This window comes from Halichoerus grypus, chromosome 1 (assembly GCF_964656455.1).
Source record: "Halichoerus grypus chromosome 1, mHalGry1.hap1.1, whole genome shotgun sequence".
In the NCBI taxonomy this organism is placed as follows: domain Eukaryota; kingdom Metazoa; phylum Chordata; class Mammalia; order Carnivora; family Phocidae; genus Halichoerus; species Halichoerus grypus.
The window spans coordinates 211,240,937-211,253,137 of NC_135712.1; the positions used below are offsets into that span (position 1 = coordinate 211,240,937).

Here is a 12,201-nt window from a genome sequence, read left to right on the forward strand (position 1 = left end):
TAACAGACTGAGGAGGGTGCGAGTTTCTGAGCATATTTAGTCCTCTAGCGGTTTAGGCTGAACGTGATACCTGGGCTCTGTCAGAACTGGGTCACCCCTCCCTTTTCTCCCCCAAGATGTGATCTCATTCATACGTAGGTCCGCTTGGGCTACACAGCTATTTGCAGCTTGTGCGGAGCTGCCGCCACTGCTTGTCATGTTTGGTTGTGGGGTCCTAGCCTTGCCACCTTCTCCCTGCCACACTTTCCTCCTCCTGGTGTTTCTCCCTGAGGGGGAGACCGTGGAGGGATGGGGTTGACCTCGCAGACCCCCAAGTGTTTGATCATGAGTCCACTGTGTGCCAATCAGGAGGGAAAGAAAAGACAAGAAGCAGGAATCACTTTCAGTAGGAGCTTTATGTGGTTCATGTATGTAGGCAGGCATGAGCCTGGGTGGTTCTGTGACTGCCAATCTGGGATCCAAGACTCCTGGGTTAGTGGGTGGCTGGGCTGGCCGGTTGTCCTGGGTACCCACACCTGTGGGCCTTACCGTTCCCGGGGGGATGGTCGGCTCTCCAGAGGGTCTGCCGAGGAAGGGTGATTTGCAGTGACTCCTCTCCCCGTAAACGGATAATGAGCAGCCCTCAGGGAAACGGGGTGAGGGGTTTACCTCCTTCCAGCCTACCTCTGGTCCCTTCCAGCCTACCCAGAGCATCTACATACCCCAGAAGCCAACATCGTCATACACCTCCGTTTCCCTGGCAGAGAGCACAGTTGGGTCAGTAAGAGTCACCTTGGCCCACTGACCACCCCGCCCTCCCCATCACCCCCAGTCAGGGCCAGCACTCACAGGGGCAGTAGAGCTGTTCTGGGCACGTAGCCATCTGCAAAGAAAGTGGGATAGGTAAGCTCCCAGCCTTGGTGGTAGCCTGTTTCCCTAGGACTTTCTGGTCTGTCTGACTTACATTTGCCCTTGGTGTCCCGGCACAGCATCTCATCCTTGTTGGTGAACTCGATCACCTCCAGGATCTCCCCACGCCGGATCCCCAGGTGCTTGCCACCCCCACGACGTGTCTTGGCGTTGGGATCGATCATCATCCTTGTCTGAATCACTATCTCCCCCTCAAACTGGGGAGGGATATGTTAGAGCTTTTGTTTTGTGCTTTCACCCCAGGAACCCCATCTTTCTGAGGATGGAATATGTGGGGCCTTGGTCAATTGGGGCTGTGCCCAAAACTCCAGGGCTCTTGTTTCGAGGATTCTGGTGTTCACACCTTGAACTTTTTCCGGAACTCCCTCTCGGCCTTCTCTGCCTTCCGGATCTGCTTCAGGGTCTTTGGGTCTGCGGGTGGCAACTGCTGTGGCTGGGGGGCCTTCTCCTTCCTGAGGAATTGGATGCTCCTGAGGAAGATGTTCTCCTCAGGGGCCCCCTCCGTGTCCTTCCAGAGCTCAGCCCCTCCGTGTTACATGCCCTTTGCCCTGTGGTACCTGAGTTCTGGATCTTGTGGTGGCCTGGGGGGTTGCTGGGTAGGTGGCACGTCATCTGGGAGCAGTCAGAACGCTGAGTTAGGGCAGGGACCGTTGGCTCAGCCTCCCTCTCGACACTGGTGGCTTGATCTTGAATGAGCTTTCCCTGGGTCAGTTCTCAGGACATCCACCCCCTCCCAAACCCCACCCTGCCCACCTGCCCATCTTCTCCCTAGGCCTTTCTGCTGGGTTGTGAGTTCTAGTGGATTGGCTCTTGTTTTCGTAACTCCTACTGCATGGCAGGCATGGCAGAAACTGTTTACTAGAGTAACTCATTTCAGCCCTCACAGCAACCTTATTACTTAGAGTAGTAGGCAATACTGTCATTCCCAGCTCATTGATGAGGGAAATAAAGGCTCTTGAGTGGTAAAGCAATTCTGCCCCAAGGTCATCTGGCTGGAAATGATACAGGCAGGATTTATTTGCAGGCTTTTGAGGCCATTTCATGTCTGTCTCCTAGAGTAGGTTGGCTTCTGGGAATTGTCATGGAATCTGGGTCAAAAATAAGGCAAAAGCATTTCTTAGAGCAGATGAAATGGGCGTCTGAGAAGGGGCTGGTGGGGCGGGGTTCCTGGACTGGCCTGGCTGGTGCTGAGACCAAATTGTGAGGGGTCTGCCTGGTGAGGGCTGACTTCCTGGCAAACTGCCAGCGTTCCAGGGAGGATTCTGCTGGCCAGGGTTTGGCTTATGGAGAGAGCCTCGTGAATACCAGTTGAGTGAAGGACCCAGAACCTGAAGCCCTCAGCTTTTTGCACCAGACTCCAGCCTCGGCCTGGTGCTCAGATGTGACGATGCCATCTACAGTCTCACCCAGGACATTCCCTCCGGCTGCTTCCCCTTCTCCCAGAGGCACCCTAGGGCCCCTGGAAACCCAGCACAGTGTAGAGCACGCCCCCGGGCGCCGTGGTGCAGGGCAGACTTGGCATACCTGCGGCCCAGACTTCTGGCAGTGTGACCCTAATCAGGCCACGCAGGTAAGGCAGGCTCTGAGGGGGACCTGTTGAAATCCTGGGTAAGAGCTAGGTCTGGTGGCCTTAGCCCTTTCCAGGGGAGCCCCCAGCAGTGCAAAGAACCTCTGGAGTGGGGCTGAGTGGGCGTTTAGACTTGAAAAGGGCAAACTTTGGGACAATCCGTACTACCAGTGAGGGCCCACATAGTGTTTCAAGAAGGGAGAGATTTGAGAAGTGTATTTGATTGGAGTCTTGCAGAATGACTGGCATGGAATGGGGAGACGACTGTCCATGGGCAGGGACAGTGAGCAGAGGTGGGGATGTTCCTGGTCTGTTTGGGATTGGGGAAGGGGTGGGCCAGTTACTGCCTTTCTCCATGTCTGTGGCCCCAAGAGTGGCCCCCAGACCCCAGCCACAAGAGCCTCACCAGAGCGGAAGCAGGAGGAGCCCTGTCAGGAAGCTCTGCTAACAGAGGGTGTTGCAAGCAGCCCCTGAGGAAAGCCCAGGAGAAGCAGAAGGGGTTCAGGAAGGAGTAGTAGAGGCAGCAGATCTGGTGCAGGGGTGGGGGGTGGGTGGTTGGGGGGGAAGCGGGAGCATCCCAAAGGCACCCTTAATAAAAGGTTACCCTGTAGGAAGCCCTTCCAGAGATGGGGCCAGGAAACAGTCTGGGAGCACAGGGCTTGGGCAAGTTGCTTCTTGGGTCCTCAGGCTTCCACCGGAAGCCTGTCGGGGACAAGGGGTCAGCTGTTGTCGTGGGGGCGGGGGCAGTTGTACATGTTCAGTGATGGTCACGTACAGGGCTTGCGTAAAAGTCACTTTTTTTTTTTCCCACTCAAAATTGGTAAAGGCATTAACCCTGCAGCTGGGCTGGAGACATGTCTGCTTTGCCACTGCCCTGCTCTCCAGGAGCAGATGCTTGGAAGAAGAGAGGGAAAAAAAGGGTCCTTAGGAACCCCAGAGCACAGAGTGTCTAGGACTACAGGCTCAGGGGTCTTTGTCTCCACCCCATGCCTGAGTTCAGGCCCCAGTCCGACCTGGACATCCAGCAAGCACCTCCAACACAACAGGTCTGCTATGGAAGCTGAAACCTTGTCCCCGACTCAGGGATACCTCCAGTCTGCGCCCAGGGGTTAGGCTTGAAACTTGGGCCTCATCCATGTCATGAGCTGGCTTGCTCCCACTCACCCCTGCATCACGCCACCAAGTCCACTTCCTGATTCTTCCACTGCTCTTTCACACATTCTCCCACCACCCTGCCCCCTCCCCCCCGCCCAGGCCATACCATGCTCACTGGCTGTTGGCCTTTAGGGTGCCCTACCTCCTCCTGTTCTGCCCATCAGGAGCTGGTAGGACTTTTCTGAAAGGCCCTTCCTGCCCTCTACTTTCTCCTCTGGCACTGCCAGGGACATGGATTGTCCCTTGGCTTCACACCAGCAGCATGGCAGAATACGCCCTTGCAATGAATTGTCCCGAGGGGCCTGGGCAGGATGGTCTGACGGAGAGCTCAGCCCCACCACCAACAAACCTCTGCCCTTGGGGCTGGGGCTGTCCGTGGGCTCCACGTCGTCATACAGCTCGTAGGCCTCGTCCTGGTCCCTGCGGGAATACCCGAGATAGGGGCCTCTTCCAAGCCTTCAACCTGCGCCAGGGCCCGCTTACTCCCCACACTCACTGCGGGATGTCTTCAGTCTGTCGGGCCTGGGAGTGGATCCCAGCAGAAGAACGGGTCCTCCTCAGAGCTGTGGAGGGATGAGAGCAGGAGGGAGGCAGGCCCTGCCAGGGAGCCTCTTACCCAGCTTTCTGCCTGGGTTGCCCTGACCCACCCACCTGTGGCTGCGGCTGTGGCTCTCCAGAAGTTCTGGACATCCCTGGGGCCAGGAGGCAGCGGCGGCTTGGCTGGAGGGGGTCCCAGGCTGCTGACTGGGGGCAGAGGCCTCCGCCGGGGTGGGTAGCTGGGTTTGAGGCCCAGCCTCGACCCTCCACTGTGAGTGGGAGCTCCTGACCTCTGCTGCCTGGCTCCAAAGCCAGGGCTGAGTGGGAGCCTGGGGCGGGAGGCTGTGACAGCAGTGGGGAGTGAGCTCTCTGAAACAGAGCCAGGAAGGGGGGGCTTTTTAGGGAGATCACCAAAGAACTCAGCGTGCAGGTGCTTCTTGGGCAGAGCACTGGACTCGGGCTGCAGAAACTTCTTGGGGAGCAGGCCAAACTCGGGCTCCGAGGACACTCTGGGGAGGCTCCCCAGCTCAGGCTGCAGGGGCTTCTTGGAGGGTGCTTTGAATTCAGACTGCCGTGGCCGCTTGGGAAACACACTGACTTCAGGCTCTGAGGACCTCCTGGTGAGGTCACCAAAATCAGGGTGCAGGAGCTTCTTGGGGAGGTCATTCAGCTGAGGGGCTGGGATCTTTTTGGGAAATGCATTGAAATTGGGCTGTGAGGAGTGGGGGTGGGGCTCACTGGACTCAGGCTTCCAGGGGGGTGTCTGAGGGACCTCACTAAACTCAGGCTGTGGCAGAGATTTCTTAGGGAGGCCACCAACCTGAGGCTGCGGGGGTTTTCTGGGGTGCACACTGAACTCGGGCTGTGGGGGCTTCTTGGGGAGTGTACTGAAGTCGGGCTGGGAGGAGTGGGGGTGGGGCTCACTGGACTCAGGCTTCCAGGGGGATGTCTGAGGGACCTCACTAAACTCAGGCTGTGGCAGAGATTTCTTAGGGAGGCCACCAACCTGAGGCTGTGGGGGCTTTCTGGGGTGCACAGTGAACTCGGGCTGCGGGGGCTTCTTGGGAAAGATACCGAAGTCAGGCTGGGAGGGGTTTGGGGTAGCCTCATTGGGCTCAGGCTGCTGGGGCTTCTTGGGGAAGGCGCTGGATTGGGGCTCTGGCGGGGGCTTGGCAGGGTGGCCAGGCTCAGGCTGCAAAGCTTTCTGAGGGGCCTCGAGCTGTGGGAACTTCTTGGAGGGTTCACTTGGCACAGGTTTGGGGGGCTTCCTGGGCAGATCAGTGCAGCTGGGCTGCAGGGGCTTCCTGGGGTGCTCGCTTAGCTCAGGTGGTGGAAACTTCTTTAGAAGTTTGTTGAACTCAGGCTTCGGGGGTTTTTTGGGGTGTTCGCTGGTCTCAAGCTGAGAGGCCTGGAACTTTGCTTGAAGGCTCCGGAAGTCCTGATGGCTCCCCTAAGGGACATGGAGCCAGTCAGGCAGAGACTCACACAAGGGTTCTCCTAGCTCCTCTTTGCCACCCTTTGTCATTGGCTCCCTCTCCTGTTGGCTGGGGCCTTCCACATTTGTCTCCAGGCTCCCTGGAGTCCTGACCTCTCCACTTAGGCACTGCATATGCCCCCAACCTCACCCCCATCAGGACCCAGGCTCCCAATGCTCCCCCATAGCCTCTGCTCCCACAGTTCGTGGTGCCTTCTAAGTGTCCTTGAGATACCTATCTGTGCTTTCATGCTCCACATCCCTAGTGCCTTCTGTTCTGATTTAAAAATACATCCAGAATCCAGCCACTTCTCACTGCCTGTACCACTGTCATGCTGGCTGGAGGAACCCAGGCTCCTCCCCGGTCTCCTGCCTCCCCCGTCTTCTGCCTCCCCCTCTGCCCCCTGCACCCCCATCTCTGGCCAGGACCCTCCCCCACAGCAGCTGGAGGAAGCCCCTCTGCTCAAAATGTGGCAATGCTTCATTTCCCCATGGTAAAAGCTAAAGATCTCATGAAGGCCTGAAACCATCAATCTGCCTCCCTTACCCAGTTACCTGGGCCTGGCCTCCGCCTCTCCCCTGCTCTCCCCCCGCCCCCAACCCCTCTTTCTTGGGCCTTTGTCCGGCCCTTGCCTCTTCCACCTCCAGGTCTCTGCTGATATTTTCTTATTAGAGAGGCCTTCCTCCCAGACCACCCTCATTTAGAAAAATTGATTTCCGCTTCGCAGAACTCCATTCTCCCCAACCTACTTTTTTTCTCTCAGTACCTGCCACTATGTATCATACAGTTTATTTTATATTGTTTCACAAATGTGCCTTGGCTTGTTTGTTCTCTCTGCCCCCCTCGCCCCTGTGGAAGGTCAGCGACTTGGCTCACTCATTGCTGTCCTCCCAGTGCATGGCACACTGTTGGTGCTCAGTAGATACTTGCTGAAATATACAGGATACAAAGGCGTATACTCAGCCACGTCCAGTCTGATTGTCACAGACTCATGTAGAAAGACGTGGAGAGACACAGACCTGGAGGCAGATGTGGGCTCAGAGTCTCATGGTTCCAGACACCCTTGTTGACGGTCAGGGCACTCACAGTCGACAACACCCAGGAGAAGAGGCAGCAAGCCGGCCCAAGCAGCGGCCCGGTCAGGCCCGTGCACCGTCTGTGGCGCACCTAGTCCGTCCCAGGTACCGTCTCGACCGGCCCCATGCTCTCCGTAACAGACATGGGCGGGTGCACAAGTAGGCCAGGCCTGCTCTGATCAGGGGGCCCCACTGCAGGCCCCCAAGCCTTGCTTCACCTGGACCCTAGGAGACTGGGGAGGGGGAAAGGGCAGAACCGTGGAGACTGTGCTCCTGTCTGTGCCCCACCCAGAGAACGAGGAAAGGTAGTGATCCCCGCCTGGGGCCTGAAATGCCTCTATTAAAGCCCCGCTCCAGGTGGGTTGGGGGAAGGATTCCCGGGTCACCCACAGGACCAGAGAAATCAGGGTCAGCAGGTCATGTCGTGGGTGACTACTGGGGTGGGGGGTGGGTGGCGGGTACATGACCCACTTTGTCACCGCAGGAAGCCCCTCTGTTCACCCTGGCCTCCTGTCCCCAGGTTGCTGTTCATGCTGACCTGGGAGGAGAGTAGTCTGGGCCATCTGCCTGTTCCCCCTATTAAAGTCCCAGCCCCAGCCTGGGCCACAGGCCCTTTGGGGCCCCAGCTGTCCCAGTGATGCATCCTGGCTGCTTCCCACCTCTGGGCCTTTGTGATGGTCCTTGCCATTTCCCGGGGGATGAGGGGGCTCTCCTAGGGTTGGGGGTTCACTCACCATGCCTGCAGGCGGGTGATGGGCCACAGGGCAAGTGGGACCTGAGCTGGGCCGGTGCCTTCAGGAAGTGACTGTGGCTTCTGCTCCCCGGGCCCCACGGGGGTGGGGGATGCTGGCGGGGTGGGGAGGACACAGGAGGAAGAAAAGGAGGCGGAGACAGCCCTTGCCTGTCCCCAGATCCTGCCTGGCACTTGAGTTCCTGTCCTGCCTGCTACTGTCTCCATGGTCTCCATGCTTCGTGCATCGGCTGTCAGCATATGCCCAATGTGGCCACCAGTTGTTTGACTCTGTTTCTGGGGGCTGGCTGACTTCTGGTCTCCAGGGAGGACTCCGTGCCAGGCCCTGAGGGCCTCCTTGGGAGGGGGAGTTCTCGGGGGGTAAGGGGCATGGTCAGCTCTGGGCCAGGAGACTAAGGAGTTCGGAGAGCGTGATGGGTGAGGCCCTTCTGCCGGCTCGTTGCCTCATCCGCCTGCCTCATTTCCACACTTCCCCACTGTCAGATTCTCAGCTCTGAGCAGGACTTCCCTATTATAGGGGCAGATGTCACATGGGTCGTGGACAGCTGTGGGGGACAGAGGGCCCAGCTGGGATGGCAGATTTGGGGGTGGGTGGGTAGTAGCTAAGGCCTTGCCCTCCCCCACCCTGGGGAGGGAGGGAGTCTGAGGGCCAGGGGAGAAAATGGAGACAGCAGGAAGAGCAGTGAAGAGGGGGCGAAGGGGGTGGGCCGAACTAGCGCTGTGGGGGTGTGAGGCCCAGCCAGATAGAGGCGAGCCCTAACCACAGGGCTTGGTCTGCAGGAGGTCAGTGACTTTGGACACACAGACAAAGGGAGAGTGCAGAGCCCTGATGCTCAAGTTTTAGCTATACGTGGAAATAGCTTTAGGAGTTTACGAAAAGATGGAAGGAAGCTCCTGGAGATTCTGACTTAATTGGCCCGAGCCTGGGGATTTCTTTTTTTTTTTTTTTAAGTGACCTCTACACCCAACTCGGGGCTTGAACTCATAACCCTGAGATCAAGACTCCTACTCCTCTGAGCCAGCCAGGTGCCCTGAGCCTGGGGATTTCTTAAACACTCAGGGTGATACTCGTGCCCACGAGTCACCCTGAGACCCCGTTAAAGTGCAGGTTCTGCCTCAGGTCTGTGGTGGAGCCTCAGATTTCTAAAGATCCCAGGTGATGCCCTGGAGTAGCGAGGGTGTAGAGGGATCCAGTCTGTCTTGAGGACACTGCATTCCCAGCTGGAGCCGTTCATTACCACCCTGCCATGGAGGCCACAGACCGCACAGTCGGAAAGGACTCCGCCTGTTTGCGTCCACTTTTAAGAGGCACAGGTTGAGGATTCTGGAGCCTCTGTGCCTGCCCATCCCCATCCCTGTACTAGCAGGCATGCACCCTGGGTCACATTCGCAGATGTGGGTTCCCCTTGGAACAGGAGTCCTGGGAGACCAGGGATGATGAGAGTGGGTCCTCCCTGGGTCTTTGGGACCAGCCAGCACAGGCTGGTCACAGGCTGACTGACCCAGTGTTTGGTGAATGAGGGAAATGAATGAATGAAGTGATTATTGGCCAAGAGCATACAGTAGGTGCCCAATCAAGGTAAGCTAAAGGACTGAACGCTGGTGACAAGCTGGTGACTTCCCAGGCTCCAAGGCCAGCCACCCCGTGTGAACCACCCCCCCATGGCCTGGAACTCGCAGTTTGGAGGGTCCCACCCTGGCAAGCCCTATTCCCCCACAGTCCCCAGGAGGTGTTCCCTCCCGCCCCCCCCCCAACTCCCCTTTGTGTTTGGAGCCTTCCAGGTGGCTCTGGGCTGGACTGCAAAGCGCGGCCATGAACTTGGGCAGGAGGTTCCACAGATGGAGTTGAGGAACCTGAAGCCCAAAGTGAGCCCGGGCCAGGGTCTGCCTTGGGGTTTCAGTGGTGGTGGTGGTGGGGAGTGTGGAGAGGTGTTCGCTTCGGGAGCCTGTGGAACAATGGGCTAAGGAGGGGCCCCGGGGTTCTGAGCACATGGGGGGCTGGTGAGCCAGAGCAGGCGCAAGAGCAGGGGCATGGACCTGGTTGCCCTGGTCATGGTTGGGGGACAGACACGGTGGTGGTCTCCACGCTCAGCCACATGTGGTCCAAGTGCACGCAGTCGAGGACTGAGCACGTGGGTGGCCAATCCTGGGGGTCAAGGGGCGCACAGAGGAGCTGGGGGCCTGGGATGGGGGTGCTCGCGTCCAGGTCAAAGGCAGGGCTCTGGGACGTGCATCCAGGAGCCTTATTTCCCCTCTCCCGGTCTGGTGGTGATGGGGCTGGTGCTGGACAACTGCCGGACGGGTACATGGCCGGACTCAGCTGATGTAAGCTGCCTGGAGAGGCTCGGCCTCTTCAGCGCAAACCTGCAGTTTCTTATCAACCAGCCCCCCATTGGGCCAGCTGGGCAAAGTAGATGACTGCCCTGATCCGCTGGCCGGTCCTTCCATCTCCCTTCAAGACTGACACTCCTGGGCGCCCTCTGCTGGGCGGAGCTGGGGCCGAAAGAAGACTTGGCGGTCAGGCTTTTTGCAGTCAGGGGAAGGGGGGCCCTCTGAGGGATCACTTTGGCCAGAGGGAGGGCAGGGGCTGCAGAAGCCCGGGAGAGACACTGGGAGCAGATTTCCCAGTTAAGCTGAAAAAGTTGGACATGAGTTGGGAGGGGGCAAGGGTAGGAAGTTGCTTTTGTAGTGAGCAGGGTGCCTAGGCCAGGTCATGATCCAGCTCCTTAGGCCTCTGGGCAGTTTCAGGTTGCTGGGCCGGGGGAGGGCAGGGGACACTGTCCCCTTGGTAGAAGCTGTTGCATGGGTGATGGGGTGGGGTGGGGTACCTGGGCCAAGATACTGGCTCTGGGACTCTCTGGAAAGGTCCCGAGAGACTGGGAAGTGGCATTGCCTGGATTTGGGGGTGGCTGAATGAGGGGGCCTGATGGGGGAAGGGCCTCTGACACCTTGGAGACAGGTTGGGGTCCTGGGGGAGAGGGAACCCTGAACCCTGTCCCTGGAGATGTGGGAAAAGGGGAGGTGCCGTTTGGGCCTCACTGCCTGGGTTTTCTTATAGATGGGAACCTTTCCCAGCTTCTAGGGTGGTACAGAATCAGTGAGGGAACTGGAGCTGGGCTAGGCTCAGTCATCCTACCCTCCTAGCCTCACCTTCTCTAGCTGTAAAATGGGCCCCTTGATCCCACCCCACTTCCTTCCTGGGTTCTTTGTTGGGGGGTGTTCCAGGCAGCCATGGACTTGGTAGCCAGAGGGATGTGAATCACTCACAAACATTTCTCAAGCCCCCACCCTCTCTCCCCAGTCCCTGTTTGAATCTTCACAAGGACTCCAGAGGGTAAGCATCCTGACACCCATCTTAAGGACTAGCAAAGTGAGATGTAGGGAGGTTGAGTCTTCTCCAGAGTTACAAAGTCCTAGCTCCAAGGCTCCTGGCTGGGAAGAGAAAAGCTCAGGGGGCCTGAAGCCCCAAGGTCCCCTGATGGCCCCGTTGGCCCGATAGCAGGTGCTGAGCAATACCTGCCTCAGCACGGGCCCGGAGGTGCTGGCAGAACAGACACCTGGCCTGAGCCAGCTGAGTCTCAGCTACGACTCGGCAATGACACTGCAGTCCTGAAGCCCCGCGGGTGGGCCCCTGGGTGCAGGTGGGCCGGTCCTAAGGGCACTCAGATCAGCGCCCCCCTTTCAGGAAAAGCAGAAGGGCCTCTGGAGCTTGGAGCTGTTCAACTGCAAGGAGGCTGGGGAGTTCTTGCTCCTAGATGGTCTGTGTTCCCCAGGAAGAGGATGATGAGGAGAGGGATGAGGGAGGGGGTGGGGACGTTCAAGATGGAGCCTTGTAGGTTATTAGAACAAGGTCTCCACTACCAGGCAGTAATGAGAACAGACCCATTTTCTGTGGTGGTCAAATTGGGGGGAAGGGCAGGAAGGGTTGCTTCAGGTACCTGAGGAGGGGGAAGAGGGTCAGGGGCCTAGGCTAGGGGACCCTGGGGCTGGAAGGGAGCAAGATGCAGGAGGTAAAACTAGCTTCCAAGGGCTGGCTGCCAACAGCACGCGTAGACTTCCATGTTCAGGAGGCTTGGCCCACTGGGTTTGGTGACAACAGGGCTGAGACAGCAGTGTGGCCCCAAATTTTGAACCCTGACCCAGGACCGATTTCCCATGACAGAAGGGAAAAGGAGATCCTCATGGCTGGAAGACAGAGAGGGGAGGAGTGAGGAGGGAGGGAGCCCAGGCTCCCTAGGGCTGGCTTTGACCCACCCTCCTCCTCAGAGCCAACATAGCGACAGAAGTGAAAGCAGGCAGCCAAAGATGAAGGTCTGGAAGACAGTGACGAAGACAAAACCAGAGCCCCTGGGGGCCCTGGCACCAGCACCTCAACCCTGTCACCTGCGAGTCTGCACTGGCTTCAGGATTACCGGGGGGGGGGGGGGGGGGGGGGCTCCAGCAGGGTCAGCCCCAGCACTTTCTCAGGACCCCCTGTCTTACTGACTCCTGGGACTCCTTAAAAGCGATGTTTCCATCCCATCTGGTCTCTGGAAATGGGCCAAGAGGCACTGGCAGCCCCAGCTACAGCTGGATAGGGTAGCACTGGGCTGGACACCTGGGTCCCAGTTAAAGTGTCAGGGGAGTAGTGAGGTTGAGGGGAGGCTTGTCCCCTCTCAGGGTGCGAGCACCCCAGGACTGCTAGACCGGCCGGCTGTGCATCGGAGGGGCAAGGGACCCAGACACAGCACG

General features: G+C 58.4%; 1 protein-coding gene across 1 annotated transcript; it reads right to left on the reverse strand.

Moving 5' to 3' along the window:
* Nucleotides 1-376: 376 nt before the first annotated feature.
* Nucleotides 377-7,576, reverse strand: PRAM1 (PML-RARA regulated adaptor molecule 1). The gene is made up of 10 exons (XM_036066080.2): nt 7,454-7,576; nt 4,283-5,618; nt 4,128-4,194; nt 3,981-4,051; nt 1,467-1,521; nt 1,253-1,361; nt 944-1,106; nt 829-862; nt 702-736; nt 377-562 (listed from the first exon to the last, which is right to left on the reverse strand). The coding sequence occupies exons 1-10, from the start codon at nt 7,454-7,456 to the stop codon at nt 525-527; spliced, it is 1,911 nt and encodes a 636-aa protein (XP_035921973.2). The 5' UTR covers nt 7,457-7,576; the 3' UTR covers nt 377-524.
* Between the last annotated feature and the right edge of the window lie 4,625 nt (nt 7,577-12,201).